The sequence below is a fragment of the Bacillus rossius genome, chromosome 1, assembly GCF_032445375.1.
Source record: "Bacillus rossius redtenbacheri isolate Brsri chromosome 1, Brsri_v3, whole genome shotgun sequence".
NCBI classification, from domain to species: domain Eukaryota; kingdom Metazoa; phylum Arthropoda; class Insecta; order Phasmatodea; family Bacillidae; genus Bacillus; species Bacillus rossius.
The window spans coordinates 220,939,319-220,960,546 of NC_086330.1; the positions used below are offsets into that span (position 1 = coordinate 220,939,319).

General features: G+C 38.0%; 1 protein-coding gene across 3 annotated transcripts in view; it reads right to left on the reverse strand.

The window, feature by feature from the left end:
- The window catches only part of LOC134527312 (pre-mRNA-splicing factor 38B), a 168,808-nt gene that overhangs the window by 47,936 nt on the left and 99,644 nt on the right, over positions 1 to 21,228 (reverse strand). For all 3 annotated transcript variants that reach the window (XM_063359868.1, XM_063359866.1, XM_063359867.1), the window contains exon 6: positions 20,297 to 20,416. In XM_063359868.1, coding sequence (XP_063215938.1) covers positions 20,297 to 20,416 — 120 coding nt within the window. The remainder of the gene's footprint in view (positions 1 to 20,296; positions 20,417 to 21,228) is intronic.

Sequence of the window (21,228 nt, forward strand, 5' to 3'; positions counted from 1 at the left end):
GTGCACTCGAATTTGAAAGTGAAGGTTTCTACGTTTTTGATAAACTTTATAAAATATTGATGTCCAAGTTTTGTAACGTCAAAATTGAATGGGCTCGCAAAGACACTTGCATCAAGCATGTCCGTGATAGTTTAGTGCACAAACAAAAAAAAGCATTCTCAGCATCTTAAGCCAGCACGAGCAAGAGACAAATATCTGTAGGAGAAAGCTTTCAGTTGGCCAAGAAGACCAAGGTTGACAAAGACATATTTGTCATTTCTTTGACAAAGGCCTTCATGGAAGCAAACATTCCTTTGGGTAAACTAAGCAATCCTGCAATAAAAAGTTTCGTGAAAACATTTGTTCCAGGTAAGGCTGTTTTGCTGTACAAATATATATTTTGATTGTTTAGTTTTGGTTCTGTTCTTTCACCCTCCCTGGCCATATTTTATTGTTTTAAAACATATTTGTTTACAGGCGGAGGGCAGTTACCATGCGTAAAAACCTTGCGTGAGACCTATGTACCTAAAATCCAAGCGGTGGCTGAAGAAGAGTGGCGGGAATCTATCAAAGATCAGGATGTAGCGATTCTATGTGACGAGACCACTGATAAAAAGGGACAGTGTGTTTTTGTGGTCCTTATAAAAACATTGCAATCAACAGACAAGCAAACTCTTCTTGTGGGTGGAGTAAAAGTTCTGGAGAATGCAAATGCGAGTGAGTGCTCACGAGCAATTCTGGAAGTACTGACAAAATACCAGGTTGAACATACAAGAGTAGTTGCAATAGTGTCTGACAGTGCACGTTACATGACAAAGTGTGTAAATTCTTTGCAAGTTATTCTTTCATCCGAGGATAAGAATGTCCTTCACACAGTGTTGGAGTCACAAACTTAACATTGTACAATATATTTGGCCCCAGTCCCTGCCAGAGTTGAACACTTTTGTAAGCAAAACAAAAACTGCATTTCTGAACACAAGCAAAAGGAAATACAGATATTTATGTTTTCTGAAACAGCAGTATCCTAGCCAAGAAAAACCACATGTTTTGTTTCCAACTCCAGTTCTTACCAGGTGGGGCTCATGGTTTGAAGCTGTGGGATATGTAAACACATACATTGGTGACTTGGTGACCTACCTGAAATCACTAGAAGTAGAGTCTGAAGCCTTGAAGTATTTTGCAGACTTGTCAAGGGAAAAGATCAGTGTTATTCAGTGCCAAGCTCAGTTTCTTGTAGAACATGGATGTGCTTTGGTTGAACTGACCAAACAGCTGGAGGGATCAAACTATGCCATGGCTCACTTGATTGGTGGAAAGCTTGCCGATTTATCAAAAAGCTTTCAACTGTTGGGAGGTTTTCAGTTTGGTTCGAAAACAGCCACATGTCTTAAGTCATTGTCAGATGTGAAACAAGGGTTGCTTAAGTCCCAATTTCAGTCATGTGGGTTGAAATCACAAACCAAATTGTTGAAATTGATTGCTGAAGATCCTTTCAAACTATTTTTCAAAAAATTAGGGCAGTTGTTTAACCCACGTGATGTAATGTTAAATGAAGTGAATAAAGATTTGGCCAAGGCAGGAAATTTTCTTCCATTTGTTTCAACCATCCCAGACAGAGAATTTTTGGAAGGATATTTAGTATTCAATTGGCTGAGAAAGTAAAAAATTGTGAAGGCAGTGTTGACATTATTCTAATTCTTCTCGCTTTGAAAATTGACCATACAGTTTTTGCAAGCAATGCACTGAAAGCTGTATGGATACCTGCATCTAATGTTGACTCTGAAAGATGTTTTTCTGCATACTCCGACATTTTCTCAGATAAAAGACGAAGTTTGAAACCTGAAAATTCTGAACTAATGGTGTCATTATATTTTGGCAGTAAAATATAAAATGGTGAACAAATGGACTTGGACTGAATTGTCAATTCTGGAAACACATGTTTTTTTATTCATGTACATAGGCCTATTCTTTTAATGATTTTTAAATTCTGATAGTGTTAAAATTACTTTTATGGAACTCAAAATCACTAGTATAATTTAAGGATTATGATTGTAGTATGGTTTATATTTTTATGTATTGGTTTTGTATTTTTACATTTTTCCCCATGATTTTAGAGAGCAGTTTTTTATGATGAAATGTGACTATTTTTATGAAGAAATCAAGATATTTTTATGATGAAATCTGTTAATTTTATTTACCATGAAAGTGGGGCCCTAATTATAGAACGTCACTAACACACTGTGAAACACATAAGTTAATACAAAGTCATAGAAAAAAATTAAAACACAATAAAACACTGCAAGTCACACTTACATACATAATAATAATAACCTAGCCAGCAAAATTAAAACCACTAAAAATATATTCAAGAAACTTTTCTAAATAAAATAATTAAATATCAAAATTTACAGGAATATTACTAACATTAAAATACAAGTACAGTCAAACCTCTCTGAAACGACCTCTCACGGTTCCCAGGAATAGGGTGGTAATAGAGGGGGGGTCGTAATAGAGGGGGGGGGGGGGGTCGTAATAGATGTTTTCTGAAATTTTCAGTTGATTTTACCCCCCCCCCCCCCCCAAACCCGCTAAGAAACCAGCCGTACAATGGCAGGATGCTGTCACTCACCATGCTAGACGACTTTGCTTTAAACCCACTTCAACGTTCATGACAAGTCCATCGCCCTACAGGCCACCTCTAAAGAAAATATGTCAAAAGACAGTTTATTTTTACTTGTTAGTTTACATGTACGTTTTCTGTTTGCCGTAGTTAAATACACTAGAACCCCGATGTCACGAACCCCGGATTTAACGAAGCAGTGATTTTACGAATACATTCTTGGGAACCGTCAAAAAATTGGACATTTTGACCAAAATGTGAAAATCAGAAAAAAATAAAAAAATAAAAAAACGAAATGAAAGATTATTAAAATCTGTTATTTTAACACACAGTGTATTTTTGTGTCGGCTTTAATACTTCCAATAATGTTCATGTAAGAATAACAAAAAAAATAATGGGACATTTCCTTTAAAAAATGTTAGCGGTAGGTTCTGGAACGCGAGTGGGCGCACATGAAGCTCGCCCGGCTGGCTGGCGGCAGCAGCTTCATGACGCACGGTGACATTCTTCAAGACTAGCTCATCCCTCCCAGACACACAAACCATCTAGTGTCCTCCCTTATAACACTCCAACTTCGCTCTCCTTTGAAAAACCTTCAGTGAGAAAATGCTCTTTTCACCCTCCCTTCTCCCGTAAAATTTGGCTATTATGAATGTGGTACTAAAGCGGTGAGGGAGGGGTAAGATCGTTGTAAATATTTTCGGACCCCTCCCTCCCCACAAAAACACACTCAGAAAAAAGTATGTCAAAATATGTCACTTTTCACACCAAGTTCGAGTTCAGTCATCTCTGGCAAGAAATTTACAAGCTTTCAAACTTAAATATAAATGTATTTTAATAGCAAGGGTCCTATGAAAAGGAATATACCGAATAAAATCAAGCTGCTGTCACCAAACAAAGCATAAAACGGCCCAATGCGTGGTCGCTTCATTATTGCTTGCGCGAGAGGAGAGACGTGGAATGTTAGAAGAAAGATAAATGTGGGGGAGACAGACGGCAGCCAGTGTGTTTACTGCTTGGGAAATAAGTGGCGTAGCCTTTTTTTTTAATGCTGGGTGAAGTGATCTTTTTCTATCAACCCACGGGAAAAGATAATTGCTTGAGCTGTCAAAATAAACATCACTGCGGCAGTTAAAACAAGTCGAGGCGGGCGTGCATCCAGTCGGTCGCTGTGTATATCTACTCGAAAAACATAACATCTCAATTCATAACAAGATTCCTTATAACCTAAACATATTGCCGGATGTTTTCAGCCTGATCCATGCAAGTTCTTTAGCCACGTTTTGAATGAAAACAATTAGCGGGCCAGTGTTGTACCCTGTTTTGCGCACACAAAAAGCTTTTATCAATTTGCTGACAGTTTTAATATATTTTTACTCTCGTTAAAATGAAGCAGATAACGTGATTGTTAAACAAGTACAAGCAATATCCGAGATCGGCCGCAGCGCACGGTACGGGGAGAGGGTGAGCAAGGGCAAGCGAGCGGCTGACTACCATGTTCACACGCTGCGGCTGGAGGGTTTTTCCTGCATTGTATTAATAGTAATTAATATTATATGGTATTTTATTTATTAAGTCATAATACACCAAATCGGGGAAAAAAAAACCCTGCATAAGTCATCAACAATAGTTCACAAATTCAAGCCAGAAAATATACCAAATCGGACTTCAAAAACTAAGCAAACATTGTCAACCGATAGTAATCAAAATCAAGAGAAATCCAGCAGGTAGCTTTGCCTTAACTGCGTACCACACTAGACACTCGCAAAAAGCTAAACGTAAACACGTTGCCACAAAAACCTTTATCAATCTGCACCCTGCCAGCAAAGGGACGTGGAATGGGGGTTGTCAAGCGCTGACAGCGGTAGACAGGAAGTGGTATCTATTTTTAGATATGCGCTGCCTACGGCAGTACAGCACTCAGCAAGAGAAACGCAGTAACACACTACTCATCACAAGAAACTTATTTTCTGTCCGATTTTCGGCAAATTTTTCACGGTTCCTCGAAATCGGGTTGTAATAGAGAGGTGGTCGCAATAAATGGGGTCGCAACAAAAAGGTTTTACTGTATATAAAATAAGATCATAGCTGATACTACTGCATTACTTAAAAACATAATGACAAAAGAAAATTCCTCTGCAAAGCTGGGGATGGTAGGGGTCTGCAGCACTGCAAGGTTTGTGCCAGGTTTGTTTTACAGTTGAGTTAGTGGCATCCTGGAGCCTACACGCAGGGTATCCTCACCGGGCAGAGACTCTGCTGCCTCCGCCACTACCATAGGAGACATCACGACCCGGGAGCTATTTACCATCTCGTGTTCGCCTGGCTAGCGAACAGATCCTCACTGCAGCCTGCTAGCTAGTGCCCTCTGGTAGTACCCCCAACGACCTATCATTCCTACCCAATATCAGCCACCTGAGTCACTACTTCCCCCTATTCCACCCCTACCAAGGCAGTAGGCATTAGTGTTTGTTCAACAGTTGAGAGTATAAATATAGCATGGACAATTATTCGTAAGAGTTGCCAGTCTGGTGAATGTAAAAAAAAAAAAAAAAGATATTGTAAATAAACACAAGGAATTAGGTCTTCGGAACTCAGACATGCTATCACACATTTTTATGATGAATAATTTTTAGAGACCAAACAAAGGCATGCCCACCTTCATCCTCCTAGTGTATTGACTGTCTTTAAAAGTTCAAAAACTCTTTGCAAGACTGAATAAAAAAAACTGCATTGCATTGCAAGGAAAATATAAAAAAACTTTGGCCTCTTTTTACATAGGCATTCATGCATGCAATGGAGAGAAAAAGTGCGGAACATGCAAAACTTTTACAATTTGTAGAAATTATGCTGAAATTGTATAATATAAGATTAACATTATCCTTAGTACTCATAGCTATGTAGAACAGCTATGTTCTTTAAGCCGTATTTGCAGATGGGAAAACTACAGATCCGGAAGGATAGCCTAATTAATTAATTGCAGTTATGTTATTATTAGCTAAAATTTACACTATTAGTTAAAGTACAATTTCAACTAGGGCTGGGCCGATCACTAAATTTGCCGATCATTCCGATACCGATCATTTGCGCCGATGACCGGCGCCGATCATTGCCGATCACTGATCAGAAAAATAAAGAATTATATAGCTTGTTTGATGTTAATAATAAAAATCTAAAAAAAAAAATTTAATGAAAAAGTTACCTTATGATAACTTAACATTTATTTAATACTTCTGACAGAAGATAATTTGTTCATTGGTTTTTAAAAATGAACAATAATATAATGTAAGCTAAGTATTTCCTATTTCTACTATTTATAGCAGTGATCCAAACTGTGTTCCAATATTGAACTATCACTGGCATGTATCACAGTTTTTCTGCTAGTTCCCCCACATACTGATATGCAATGGAACACACCCTAGAGGATACAAAAGTTGGTTAACCTGCAGGCGAATGTTTTGTTTTGTATTTTGTGGTCAACACACAATATTCTATGGCTGTGGTTTCGTAAGTGCAATAGATGTGGTTTAAATTAGTATTATTTCATAGAAAATGAAGTTTTTATTGTGAATTATTAAAAACTTCGTAAAATAATTGTTTGGCATGTTTTAAAAATACCCATATGCAAATTAATACAGTAGAACCCTTGTCATACAATTTTCAACGGAGGGCACAAAAATGGTGTATGATGCGGGAAAGTGTATGGAAATGGAATGGCGATAATAATTTTTTTTTTTCAATCTAGCATACCAGCACAGTATCAGATTAAACATAAATACATGTGTGTAATTTAATTAATTGTATTATATTAATGAAAGGTGTGATTTCATCATTTCATTATATATACATACAATAAAACGACCAGAAATGTAAAATACAGTACATAATCAAGCAAAACTGAAATGAGACCTACAAATTGTTATAAAGTCCTTTCTTGGGATGGGAAGGGGGGGGGGGGGGGGGGGTGGCGAGGAAAAGTCACCAAGCCTAAATTAGAAATAAAGAAAAAAAATATCAGAAATGTTTGTTTGTTTTTACAAACAACTTTATGCAACAGAACAATTTCCAATAAAATTTTAACTTTAGAAACTAAGAATACAAAAAAAATTTGATCGTAAGGAAACAATAACAAACAGGTAAATTAATTCAAAGATTAATGAATGCACAAAATATGAGATCCACGCCTTGGTAAAGAGCGTGCACCGTTTTCATAATCATTGCTAGTTTGCGCCACTAGTCTCGCTTTGGTGCTGGCCATAGATGCTACTAGCGAAGTGCACACTCTTCCTGATGCTATCCATATCTGTGGCGCAGTAAAGTTATTTTCTTACGTTTGCAAAGTTAAACAATGGACATTTTTCAAAATAAAAGCATTTAAACGTAGTTTCTGAGGAGGAATAAAGAAAACCAATTGTGAATTTTGGGACTTTTCCGCTTCGTAAAACCGTATGAAACGGGAAATTAAATATTTTATTAGTGTATGTTCTGGGAAAATAAACCATTGTAAATATATTACTTTCGGCGGGACCAAAATTAATCGGCGTATGACACTGGAAAGTGTATGAAACAGGAACATATCATTGAGGTTCTACTGTACTGTAAATTCGTGTTTTTGTTGATACGTGATTGTAGGCCTACCTTAGTTATTTTGTAAGTAAATTTGAAACGTACAACTTTGCATTTTTAAGCTTAATTCAGTATTTATTAATATTGATTTAGTATGTAATGATCGGCGTTTGGTGATCGGTATATAATTTGCAGATCGGTACCGATGCCGATGTGTTAAAATCGGCCGATTATTGTGATCGGTGATCGGCATCAGCCCAGCCCTAATATCAACTGTTACAATTCAATTACAACAATTTTCATGTTCTATCCACAAATTAATCACACTTTCATTAAATCGACTATTTACTCTACCCACTGGAGCTCCGCTCAACAGTGGGTTTCTCTACTGTTCGTCTCTTACCGCGCAGCTCAGTGTCAACACACTGCTACACAATACTCACTCGTTGGCCAAACAAACAACACCGTCACCGATCTCAGCACACGAAGCGCATCGCTCTTTGTCCACTATCACTCGCCAAGGGGTCACTCACCCAGGTCACTTCACAGCCATTGTAGGTTGGCCTCCCTGTCATGCCCTGCAAAGTTCTCATAGCCCTTCGAAACTCACGCAGTCACTCGAAGCTGTGAGAACAATGGTGTCCTAGTTATGCCACTTTACAAGGACGGGGCTCTGGGAACATGACAAACTATCGAGAAATACAGAGAATTTCCTGGACTCATTGGGAAAGCGCTGGATGAGGGAAAGGCGGTCCCGCTAATGGATAATGGTCGTCCCTGTGTTGCGTCTGCCCCAGGAAAGAGTGGGGCGTCCCCAGGGAGGAGCCTTGTTTCTAGCAGCCTTGCAACACTTTCCCCTCAAACCAGTTTGTCCCAACAGGTAACAACACATTTCTTCCGGCATATTCCCTCAATTGGTAACAATATACAACTTTCATTTGTCTTTCTTTCTCTCTCCAAGAATGCAGTAAACCAAATCACTTAGTCAATTCAACACTTCATACGGGCCTTCTCACACCACTTAAAGTTTAGAGCATTTGCTTTTCTTTCGCTGCGGGTTGTATAGTCACAACAAGTCCCCTTCCTGAAATCCAGTCCAGTTAGCCTTCAGGTCATACCTTGTCTTCCAAATCAAAAAGTTTTTAGGGCATCTGTGTGTGAGAGCCACATGCTCCTCCAGATGATTGGCATATTCAATGTTGTTGGTTGGCTCTTGGTGAGGACTGCCGAACTTATGTCACAAAGTAACCTCCAACAAAACACTCGCAGGAGTCTGTTCAGTCGAGCCATTAGTGGCAGCCCTATATGCCATCAGGAATAATTCGATGTGTTGATCCCAATCTTGCTGGTTGTAGACACAACATTAGCAAAGTGTTTCTTTAGGGTCCTGTTAAACATTTCCACCTGCCATCAGACTGAGGATCTAAGGCTGTGGTTCTGGTTTTCTTTATTCCCAGTAACTGACACACCTCCTGGAATTGTGGCCTTGGTCTTAGAGCAGCTCCATCGGTACCCTGAATCTGCAAATGAGGTTGACTAGTGCGTCTGCCACGGTGGTGGCTTCCTTGTTCCTGTGTTCACACATGCTGAAATAATTGATTGCCACCAGAATAACCAGTTACCATCTTTTGTTTTGGGTAGGCTTCTGCGAATCTAGGATTTTTGTCTCGAATCGAATCTTTAAAGATTCCCGAAACTCGGATCTTTTTCGAATCATGAGAATTTTTTCCCTGCTGAAGTTTGACACTTGACTGAGAAGTTTTTTCAGCTAGGTATTCAGTATATTCAGTTACATGTCATCTTGGAATTTGAATAATAAGACATGTTGTTGTAACTAGAGGGGCAGGTCAGACATTCAATAATTCACTGTATTGCATATTTGCATGAATTTTACATAAAAACAAAATACCTATATACTTTGAAACCACATTAACGTTTAAGTTTAAATGTAAACAATTTACAGATTTTAACATCCAGTATACTTTAATATTGATATTTTAGTTAAGTTAAATTAACTAACAATGATACCAGCAATTACTCATTAAAACATTAATATTTTGTTTTAATTTTTATTCATGGTGCACAGAAAAGGTCAAAATATTATGTTGCTGCACACTTCTAGTTAACAAAAAATTAAATAACCACGATATTCGGTAAAGTAGATAATTACTTGTTGGAGTTTTGATGTTCTTTTTGCAATGTTTGCACATTGCTGTTCCGCTCTGTACCGATTCAGGCTCAGAGGTACTTTGGTCTTCCATTCAGGGTGTCCACAGTTATTACTTTCATACTAGATCTTGTACTTTTATAACTTTTTTAGTGGTTTAGTACAGATCTAGTACATGTTTCTTTAATATAATAATATTATTGTAACTCCAATATGTTTTATTATCAAGCGTAATTATTTTTAACAAACTATGGAATGTATATGTGTGTGGTGTGATATTTAAGTACGAGCATTGCAATGTCATAATAACTTCCTAAATTGTTAAAAACCATATCAAATTATAATTTAGTACTTTTTTTTCTAATATAGTACTTTTTTCTCGTCTAAGTTGGTACGAAATATTTTTTCCTTGTGGACACCCTGCTTCCATTGCAATGTCCTGTATCCATGTCCAATAAAGTAAAACAATGGCCACGGCAGACGGTAAACTGCTAGGGTAGACAAGCGCGGCCGAGCCAACGTAAAAAATAATTAAGTAGATTCTGGTTGTCCTGCAATTGAGTAAAAGTGAATAACATGAATTACTAACGCATTAGAGTATATTAACATTCAATGGTATCGGTTTTATGTGGCAGTAAATGTTTCAAGTCACTACAAGACACTGCGCAAAAAGATAGTTTACGAGTCCGCATTCTGTGGTACACTAAGACAAATTTAGCATAATGTACCATAACTATGTTGTCTTTTGTCAACGGGAGTCATGTCTGTTGGACGCTGTTACATACGATACCTGTAGTACACCCGGAGTATTGGGGTATCGGTAGCCTACAACTCACGTAGTTTCGGTTCCCTACCACGTTCGTGCAACTTCGGATTTCTCTCAAAAATTGAAATTAAAAAAATCAAAGGGTTAGGTTATGTTAGGTCAGTCACAACATGCTTGAACTTCTGATTTAGCGGCTGAAGTGGCGTTAATACCAAAACGCAAAACTTCGGAATCTTCGGAAATTCTTGCAGGGAACCGAAACTTTGTGAGTTGTAGGCTTCCCATTGAGGTATGTGTACCACAGCTATGGAATTCGTGTACAAGAATATCGCACGCTACTTTAATCACATGATGCTGATGAAGCTCAGCTGTTCACGTATGCGCATTACATAGTCAGTCTTGCATCTCCAAATACAGTAGACTCCAGATTATCCGGGGTAATGGGTCCACGGATAACCAAAAAACAGGGTTAACGCAAAGTCGAAAAACACAGTAATCAAAATTATTTTGTCTTAACTATCTAGACAAACACTGCAGCGCCCTACTTAATTTGTTTCAAGAAAACAGCGTTATTCAAATAAGTAACTTTTTTTCTTCATAAGATAGTTTAGTTAATCAAAATAATTCGTTTTACAATTTGATAATTTAAAAAAATCTCGTAACGCATTGTTTACATAAGAGGTTTTGGTCTTGGTCGTAACATTCCTAAGTAGGCGCTAAAAACATTTCAGACTTATTAAATGATGATGTCATAATTATGGGAGTTATATTTTAGTTCTTTTAAGATTTTAAAAACTAATAAACGTAATGTTTTCTATTATTAGAAAGATTATTTAACCTGTTAACGTAATTCCCGTCTGTGATTCCTAAATGCGTGTCCGCCATGATTCGTCATCATCACTAGCGCATCCTGGTGGGCGCGATGCAAACTATCTCTGGCTTTTGTTTCCAGAGCTGCTGTTGACATGCGGGATAACGTATACACACTGACATTGTCAGAAATAAATACGCTATGATGGAGATGAATAGCTATTACTGAAAGAGCAAAATAATGTTGGTTGATTCGTTACATTAATTATTAATTCGTTGCATTGAATTTAATGCCACACAAGTGCCTTTGTCAGTGTGCACGCACGGAAATTATGTTTGTGTTTATGGTTTATGTAAGTGAAATATGGCACGAATCTTTTTAAACTAAGATTCGATTCGAGATTCGACATTCTCGAAGCTTCGCAGAACCTTAGTTTTGGGAAATGGCCCTGCAATGACAATAGCTACCCTCTCCAATATTGTAGGACCTCATTTTCACATGACTACAGTATTGTGGCTTTTTACTGGCTGAACATGTGTCACTGTTTACACACAACATCTACATCCTAACGGCACCTTAACCAGCAGTAGTGCTGTCGAATCTTGGCCAGAGTTTTATTTACTTAAATAGGACATTTCTTTTGGCACTAGGCTCTTCGGGAGGAGAAACTGTATGGTAAGTATTTTTCCATTTGGACTCTCACATGCCACCTTCAATAATTAATCCACTATCCTTAAGGAATCTCATTGTGCTCAATAAGCTTTCACAGCCCTTCTGTCACTAGATATCTCATGCAATGATGGACATCCTGTAGCCTATAATGGACCCTATGTCAGAGTATTGTTGCTGTGCCACCGTTAGGCTGTTAATGATAGTTATACATCACAAGTCTTTAATTCCTTCATTCTCTGCCCTTTTGCAATGATTGCAGTCTACACTGCATGGTCTCCGAGAGGGCGTCAGCATTCCTGTGATGTCAACACTTCCTGTGATTGATCTGGCAATCATACTGCTCTATCTGCTCAATCCACCCAGTCAGTTGTCCCTCTGGGTTCTTGAACTGCACGGTTAGTGCATACAAGTAATTTTCTACCACATAAGAACTTGTAAAAATTATGTGAGGCAGTAGTTACATTCGAGCTTAGATAAAACTTTGCTGTAGTACTCTATGACATGTTTGCTTCCATCCTCAACTGTGGCATTTAGCAGCATTTTTCACTCTTTTGAAACTTAACTTAGTATAAATTTATCACTTAGTGCCTCTTTAAGAAAGTTGTTTAAGCACTTGTTGCTTTTAAATGCTGTATAAAGAACGTGTAATGTTATTTTATCAGTCTACTTATAATTATAATTTTTGCTGTGTTAGAGGTTGGTGAAATTTAGTTTTTATATTTAATGTAAATCACAAATCCACAGTGATATAATTGAAAAAAATTGTTTAATAATTTTCTGAGCGATGCAATAAGGTATCTACTCCTGCTGTTGGTGGACTGTGTTTCATGTGGCAAATGCAGCAAGTACTGGTGACAATCAGCGAGTTCCACCAGCAATGAGGGATTCGGCGACCGTGGGAGTATTAAGCTACAACCGGACGAGGACAGAGCTCAAGAGAGAAGGCGTGCGGCGGCCTGCAATGTTTTTGGTCGGTCACCCCTGCTGTCCCCTACCAAGCTGTGTTGCAAGAGAATGCAGGTTCATCTGCTCTCGCCCTTAATTTCTGCATCATGGATAATTACCATGAATATTTTGTCCTGGACTCCTGTCATAGTTTTAGCAGAACATTATTTGGAAGTAAAAACAAATGGCATTGCTCACGAGTTGGAACAAGCAATTCATCAACAACTTTTAATGAACTGCACAATGGCAGTGTGCGCAGTCAAAGTTGCCGCATGCTTAGCGAGGTAGCCGAGTGCTTAGCATAGGATAACTTACAATGAACTGTCTTTCCCGCTGTAACTTACCGATAAAATGTTTAGTACTGGAACACACGGTGCAAGACATTGGAGGATGAAATCCGACCTTCAAGTTAATGATTCCAGGACTTCTGACAAGTTTCACTTCAGTGTCGAGAGACTGAAATTTTCGGCCTAGTTAAGTTAGACCTGCATGACTCGACTTGCAAGCGACGACAACAGGTAAACTTTAAGTTGGTAAACTTTAGCACCTGCTTTCATTTCATCGACTACATATCCTAAGGGTACTACATGCCTGTGGTTTGAAGTTGGAACTGTAAAAAATTTTCATGAGGCAAATTATTTTTTCCAGTATTGGAAATATTGTTTTGTGTGTGGAACTAGCTATGTAGCTATGCATCTATTATTAAACTATTTTTCCTGGTGCCTACTTGTTTAAGTTCAGGAACACAAGCCCTGATCACTCCTCTGCTGAGTCTTGGAGAGCATCTGGCAGCCCTCAACTTATGATGCCCAGTGAACTTCAGTTTTGAAGAAAACGCTACTTTGGCACTGTTCCCGCACTGCAAAAAATATGAATTTTCATTTAAAATATGAATTTAAGTTTAATTTCCTGATTTTTCCTTTTTTTTAATATTGTTTGCACTTGTTGGTGTAGTGATGTTTAGGAACATTTGCATGGTTTAGGGTTCTATTAATATGCTTATTTTACTAGTGCAATATTATCCAGCTGTTTTTAGAACCATAAACCTTTAATTAGCTAGTTAGTATTAGTTAACTTTTCTGTACAGGCTGTAAAAACTGGGTTTAGTGTAAATGTGGTGGTCACTAAGAGCATTCTAGTGATCGCCTTTTGGGAACAGAATACTGTACACCCTGTGTAGTTGCCAATAGTTTTGCCATTTTTTTCTATAATTAATGTGGTTTTGGGAGCAAAGGAAGCTGTTATTGTATTTTTGACTGAAGTCCTGTTTGGGTTACCATTTAGTGCTTTTTCAGCATTTTCCGAGAAACCAGCAATAGGGAGTAATTGTATATTTATTTGACTTTTTAATAAATGTTGGAACAACATGAATTTCTTAGGGCTTAACTTGAGTTATGATTGGTGAAACTTCTTAAAAACTTCCTGGGGATTTTGAAGGTGCTCCTTCGCAGAATTTCCCACAACAGTAATGTTATCTAGATATACCAGGCATGTTTTCCAAGTAAAACTATGCAACACAAGTTCCATCAGTTCTTTAAAATATGCAGGAGCATCACATAATCCAATTGGCAGCATAGTGAACTGGAACAATTCACTTTCTGTTGAAAAAGCAGACTTCTGCTTGTCCTCTGGATAAAACTGCACTTGCCTGTAACCACTATTGAAGTCCACTGTTGATAACCACCTAGTGCCAACAAGTGTGTCCAGAGTCTCAACAACATTTGGAAGCGTGTAGCTGTCATTTTTGGTGATGTCATTCAGCTCCCAGAGAGCCTGCCCTCCACCGCTGCCGCCACCTGCCTGTCGCCGATTATAACGCTTTATAGGCGCCCTGTCTTCAAAGGTAAATGTTCTGTGTTGTGCTGTCATTGAAAGGGAATGTTGCCGACCATCTGTTTCCGGATGTGTTAATCTGTCTGTGTCCAGACGCCACTTTGCGGCATTGTGCAGCCGGCACAGCAGGAAGTATTTCAAGATTATTGTAAGCAGTTCCACATCCCATCAATTGTGTGTCCTTTAACAATTGGCACTATAGGGGCAACTGTCAACATGCATTAAGAAGACCAGATTCTGTGATTTGTGTTGGGTACAATGAACGACCTTGTGCAAGAAATTGCCTCAGTGAATCATTTACTGACTAGAGCCTTGTGCATTTTCTGGCGGGGAACCCCTGCCACATGTGTTTTCTTGCATAATCGTAACACATTTTAATCTAAAATCAAGTTTGAAAAGTAGGGGTGCGATGATTATGCGGAATTTTTTTTTACAAAACCCATTCATGGAAAGTATGTTTATTTCAAAAGTGAAGTATAAAAGAGCACGCCAAACAATTTAAATTAATAAGTCATGCAACAAAAACCTTTTTTTAACTTTAAATAGAAAAACAAAATCTGTGATCGAAATGCAAGCCAAACGAACGCGTAATTATCGTAGTACACACCATGGAAGAGTGCGGGCTATCATATGTAGTTAATTCTGCACCTGATAGAGAGCGTGCATTGCATGCATATGGCGCGATATCAATATTTGACTATGTGTGCACGCTCTATATGGGAAGCAACATAACCAAATATTAATGATTGCAACGAGTGCTGGCTACATTTTTGTAAGCAGTACACCGCAGATGAAGGTTTATAATGTTTAAAAAGTTATTAAAAGAAAATTTACACATCAGACCACTTCATATTTTCGTTAATTAAATAAGTAAGAGGAAATGTCGGAATAAATATTATTATTTTTTTTTAATACCGGTACATTGTTTTATACGGAAAAAAATACCCACACATAGCGCTCGGAATCTAATAGTGGGACCAAAAACATCATGCGTAGAGATGGTGATTTATAGCATTTAAAATAATAACATTTAGCATTTTGAATTTGAAATTGAGCATTTTGTAGCATTTTTAAAAACAAGATTTAGCCAATTCTCTCATTTTACTTTACTGAAGAAAAGTATATTTTTAAAGAGCATTAAATAATACACATATTAATTATTAACAACCACAGAAATAAAGATCTAGCACAACTACAAAGATAGCCTATCTTGGCAGGTTTACAAACAACATCTTAGCACTTATGAGTGCAATAAATTGAATACTTAAAATTACATTAAATATTTTTTAGCCTTGTTCATGGCCATAGTTGATGTAGAGTGCACAAATAATGTTTTTGAAACTCGTTTTTTCAATTTTGTTTTCGTGTTTTTTTTTGTTTTTTCAATTTTCGCCTTTTTTGGGTTTTCGATCATGCCAGAAACCGTTGCTTGCCATTTTACTGACTTTTTTTCTTCATCTGATTTCTTGGTGACTTTTTTTTGCAGCCTGATGTCCCTCAGATTTAATGTGCTTTTCAAGTACATCTTTTTTTTTCCACTCCAGACGGCGATTACATAAATTGCACATTAAAATATTCGTATCACTTTCGTAGAACTGTTCACTTTTGTATTCATTTATGCGATCGCGAATGGAAATTACGTTTCGTCCCATTTTTACCAGTATACAACACATTCACGAGTATGCACGTACAGTAGAATCTCGTTATAAAGTACATCAATAAAGCCTCAACTTTCATACTTAGTAATGAAAATACTTTATTCTGAAAGTTACCTTTAAAACGTAGTATTTTTGAATTTTTAAAAATAAAGTAGTAGGGGTTCAAATGTTACATTAGCATGGAAGCAAATATTTTTAAAATAACAAGAATTTTAAAAAAATTTCTGAACTTATTACAGTAGCCTAAATTCTAGGCTTACATATACAAAATGACAAATGGGTTAAACTATTTTGCAGATACAGTAGAGCCCCGATTATCCGAGCTAATGTGGACCAGAGGACCCTCGGATAACCAGAAACTCGGATAACACGGGCAGACAGAGCGGCGAACGAGAGCGTCCCGTGCCGCCATTGAAATCAATGATAGCGTGTGCGTTTTGGGCCGCTGGTCTGTGTTACGGGCGTTACAAAGACATTTTGGGGTTGATACAGTAATAAATAAAGACGTAAAATTGAATTACAGTAACATATTAAGTTCACTTTATTATGAAACCCACTAAAAATACAGTTTTAGTTAATAAAATCCAGCCTATAAATATAAAACAAGGTCAATGGTAAATATGAAAATATACACTTAAGAATAACACACTTAATAACAGTATTAAAAACAGTTTTGTACTGGTACTGTACAGTACTTTATCAATAAAAATTTAACTTTAAAACTAAACCTACTTCTTGAAAAAGTTCATCAGAGTTTTCTGCTTTACTGAACTGGCCCGCTTCTTTGCAGCTGTTTCTCGAAGTCGACGAAGCAGCAGAAGATCCGTCGAAGTTGTTTCTGCCTGTTGCTCCAAATAGTCTATAGCACTTTGTATGGCTTTGAAGCCCTCGGCGTGACTTATTTTATTTTCAGTCTGTTCCATCGGCTCATCTTCATCACTCACCTCTTCGGCGTTTTGTGCCTCATCATTGACTGTCTCGACAATCATGTCATCTGTGACTTCATATTGTTCGTCCGCATTAATCCATTCTTCCACGTCGTCTGTAGTAATAGCCTTGTCAGATGGGATTCTTTGCACCAGGCTTACGATAGAGTCATCAGCATTTTCATTTTCCGAGGTTGCGGCTTCTTGAACATCAACACTATACAGCTTTCTCCAGGATCTTTCAAGGGTAGAGCTTTTAACTTCCTCCCAGGACTCGGCTGTCATGTATACAACATCTTTCATTGTGATGGCTTTTAGAGTATGCAAAACTTCGTTTCCTTCATCAATTTCCTATATGAGCAGTTTTAAAAGTCTCCTTTTATAATTTCTCTTAAGGTTTTCCAACACCCCTTGGTCCATGGGCTGGAGAAGTGGGGTTACGTTAGGGGGCAAAAACATTGTCTTGATTTCGCCAGAAACCATTTCTTCCGTGTCGGGATGAGCAGGACAATTGTCCATAAGCATAAGAGCTTTGCGAGGGAGATTGTTTTCTGCCAAATATTTTTCGACTTGAGGCACAAAGCTATCAAAAAACCACTCTTTGAAAATTTTGGAATCCATCCAAGCACTTTTTTGGTTTTTGTACAAAACGGGGAGGCTAGAAATGGAAATGTTTTTAAACGCTCTAGGCTTAGCAGATTTCCCTATGAGCAATAACTTTAGTTTGCAGTCTCCGGTAGCATTTGAACAAGCCAAAAGTGTAACTCTGTCTTTTGATTTCTTGAACCCCGGAGCAGAAGCTTCTTGTTTGGAGGCAAGTGTTTTTGTTGGAAGCATACGGTAATTTAATCCTGTTTCATCACAATTAAAAATCTGCTGAAGCGACAAATTTTCCTGGTCAATCAAAGCTTTAAACTGGTCCTTGAACGATACAACAATTTCATGATCGGATGATAGTTTTTTGCCTGAAATATTAAGCTCTCTAATTCCATACCTGGTTTTCCAGCGATGCAGCCATCCTCTGCTTGCAGTAAACTCCTCTTCTCCATCTTTAAACTTGTTGTGGAATTCACTAGCTTTTTCTTGTAACAAAGGCCCACTGACGGGACTTCCTTTGCTCCGTAATTGGGTAAACCACAAAAAAAGGGCACTTGATGTTTTTTCAAACTCACCAGTTTTCATTGTTTTTCGTTTGCTGTCATTTTCGTTGTCCTTTTGCGAACACCACTTTTCAATATCAGCCCGTTTTCTTCTCCAATCACCAACCGTTACCTCACCAACACCTAAATCTGCAGCCACTCTTTTTATCGTTTCCCCTTTGTCTAGTCTTTTAATAGCCTTTAGTTTAGTCTCTAAACTCACAACAGTTCTTTTACGTGAAGAGCTCATAATGAAAACACCACAGTAACACAGCACAAAATGTCAGAATACCGTTCGAGTAACAGCGGGACTAACACCAACCAAGACTGTGAGAAGACACTGACTCAGCCAAAGCGCTTTAGACTACGTCGAGAGCATGGCTGTGCCAGGCAACATTCCGACCTTCGTGGCAAAACAAAGCGTGTCTGCCATGTTGTGACACCAAACAGTTCAAAAATTAACCTGCATAAATTAACATTATTGGATTTTCTATTTTGTATATAATATAAAATATAATTTTTATTTAACGTTTGCTTCTGCGGTAATTGAAACTTTTAAAACGTTCTCTATAAAAAACCAAAAGATGGCGCAGCTAGAAACAATTGTCTTGAAGAGGGGCGAGACAGCAATCAATTGTTTAGATCTTCTCGTGCACTAAGTGTGTGATCCATGGAGGACGACGAATGGCACGTTATACTGTACTATGATTCTATGAATCGTCGTTGATACAATGTTTGTTTACGTTTTATACTTGTTAACGATTCTTGAAAGTGATAAAAATTAATCGTAATGTACATTTATATTAAAGAACCCCTGTGCAAAATTAGTAACTATCATGTAAAATTTTCCTGATAACTGCAAAATAATGGTTGTTGTATTGAAAGGTAGGATACGTTTTTAACGTTAAAGTGAAATATTTTTACATTGTTTACATTGGTGTTTTGAGCGGGAAAAAATCATACGTTGAACTGAAAGATGCGTTATTCTGAAGTACGTTGTAACGGAATTTCACTGTATTTGTAAACACACCACCTTCCACAGACTACACAAGATAGCGGCTTTCACGTGAAACACAGCCAGAAAATGGGACTTACAATAATTGTTAGCGCGGCGAAGCAGAGATGTCGCAATATGGTGGCCTAAAAACTTGTACTCTGCAAGATGACGGACAATCTTCCAGCTAGATGTTCTTTGCTTTGTTTACAATCGCGAGGCACGGATGGCCATTCTTCATTCAATATTTACGAACAATAGTTGTTGTGAATGACGTGACAATAAGATACTTGTGCTGAATACGCCATAAAATTATGGTTTCTTTTGATACTGGTATAACTGAAACGAAATACAATCGGTAAATATATTGTATAGAGTGAAGACGAATATACGTTTTTTTACCTTGATTTCGCATTTATCTCGGAAAAGTCTAGATTTTGCATTTTAAAGCGGAAAAAATATAATTTAGCATATTTTCGCATCTATTTTGCGAAAACGAAAAATCACCATCCCTAATCATGCGACGTTTACGAGAGTGGTTTTTTTATCCAAATTTTGATTCCCTAAAATATGGGTGTGATGATTATGCGAGTGCGACGATTATGCGATAAAAAAGAGTATCCCTTGATGACTAGGTCGCGCCACTTGTGCCACGCACCTCGGCTGTGCTTCTCGCGACTCGGCCATGCCTTCTGCAAATTGCACCTTGTGGCGAGGTGGCCATTGAGTCCCCTACAAGCATCTCAACCCCTCGACGTCCCCTTCCAAATAGAGTAGAAGGGCCAGCGTCGGGTAAAGCAATACGTCTCTGTTTATTGTTGCTTACTTTTACAATGAACAGAAAAGTTAAATTCCTAACATAGTGGTTCAGGCTTTCACAATTATTTTGGGAAAAAAAAAAAAAAAAAAAAAAAAAGGTTAGAAACAATAATTTTAATGCAAAATTTAGCTTAATATCAAATATTTATTTATCTTTTTACTTTTAAAAACTTTTTTCTTGTTCTTTTTCCAGTACAGTTGGTTAGCTTGGTAAATGTGTTATTATTCAGTGTGTGATATGCATGATCTGCTAATAAAATAACTACTCAAGTACTCAAAGTTGTATCTATAACATTTTCTTAGCATAGCAAAAAGATGTGACATTTGATTTAGATGTTGGTGTTGGACTCTGACTGTAACTAAAACAGTGTTGCTGGCTGGGAGAGCACAGAAGCTCGTACCTGTATGGGTACCGGTATCCGCGGAAACAAAGTGGAGAACCACTCCAGCTTGGTGAGGAAGGCTCGCAGCATCTCTCCGACAGTCATGGTCTGTCCTCCGCCTGCCTTCACGTCCAGCTCCTGCAAGCACACCCACGCATTGCCTGCTGTGGCTAGGGCACAGAAATTACATTTAGGAACACCTGTAACTGTATCAGCCAGGCGCAGCACACTGTAGTTTTGGGAGAGCTTTACGAGGGGACCAGCAGCCCTAACAAAGCTAACAAAGTTAACAACACTGATACAAGCTTTCTGTAATTTTTGAGAAAAAAAAACCCCTGGCAACTGCAGGAGGGTTCCTAAACAGCTGCAAATATGGTCTCTCTGAGTTTGTCAACAGTTTCTTGTAGCTTGCAAGTAGCTTAACTTTCTTTTATAACCATTTTACAGGTGTTTGTTTTATCACGATAATTATTAAACATATGCATTGAACTCACTAATAAAAAAATCATATTAGCTGAGCAGTATACTGTATATTAATTTCAGAAGACAACTACGGAGAACTATCTTGCCACTAGTTCTGAAAGAGCAAGCATTCATGGCTGAGCAGGAGGACCTGGGCCACACCGAGGGACATCAAGGAGGTATCGGCTGTTGTCCGGGCAAGGAGCCACCCCGGTACTGCCTGTGCCGTAACCGCATTGGGATTCCAACCCGAGTCATCTGGACTAGAAGACCAGTGTGTTACCACTGCTCCACCCAACTCCACGGCAAAGACAATAACTCTCCGTTCTTGCTCCCATAACAAACACCATCATACCAATACCAATAACTAACAAAAGTGTGATTGTTCTCAGACATAGATTGAAAGAAAGTTAGACGTAACAAATTTGCAGTCAAAACCATACTTTGAAGTCAATGGATGAAAATGTTATGAAAAATCAGCAGTTATG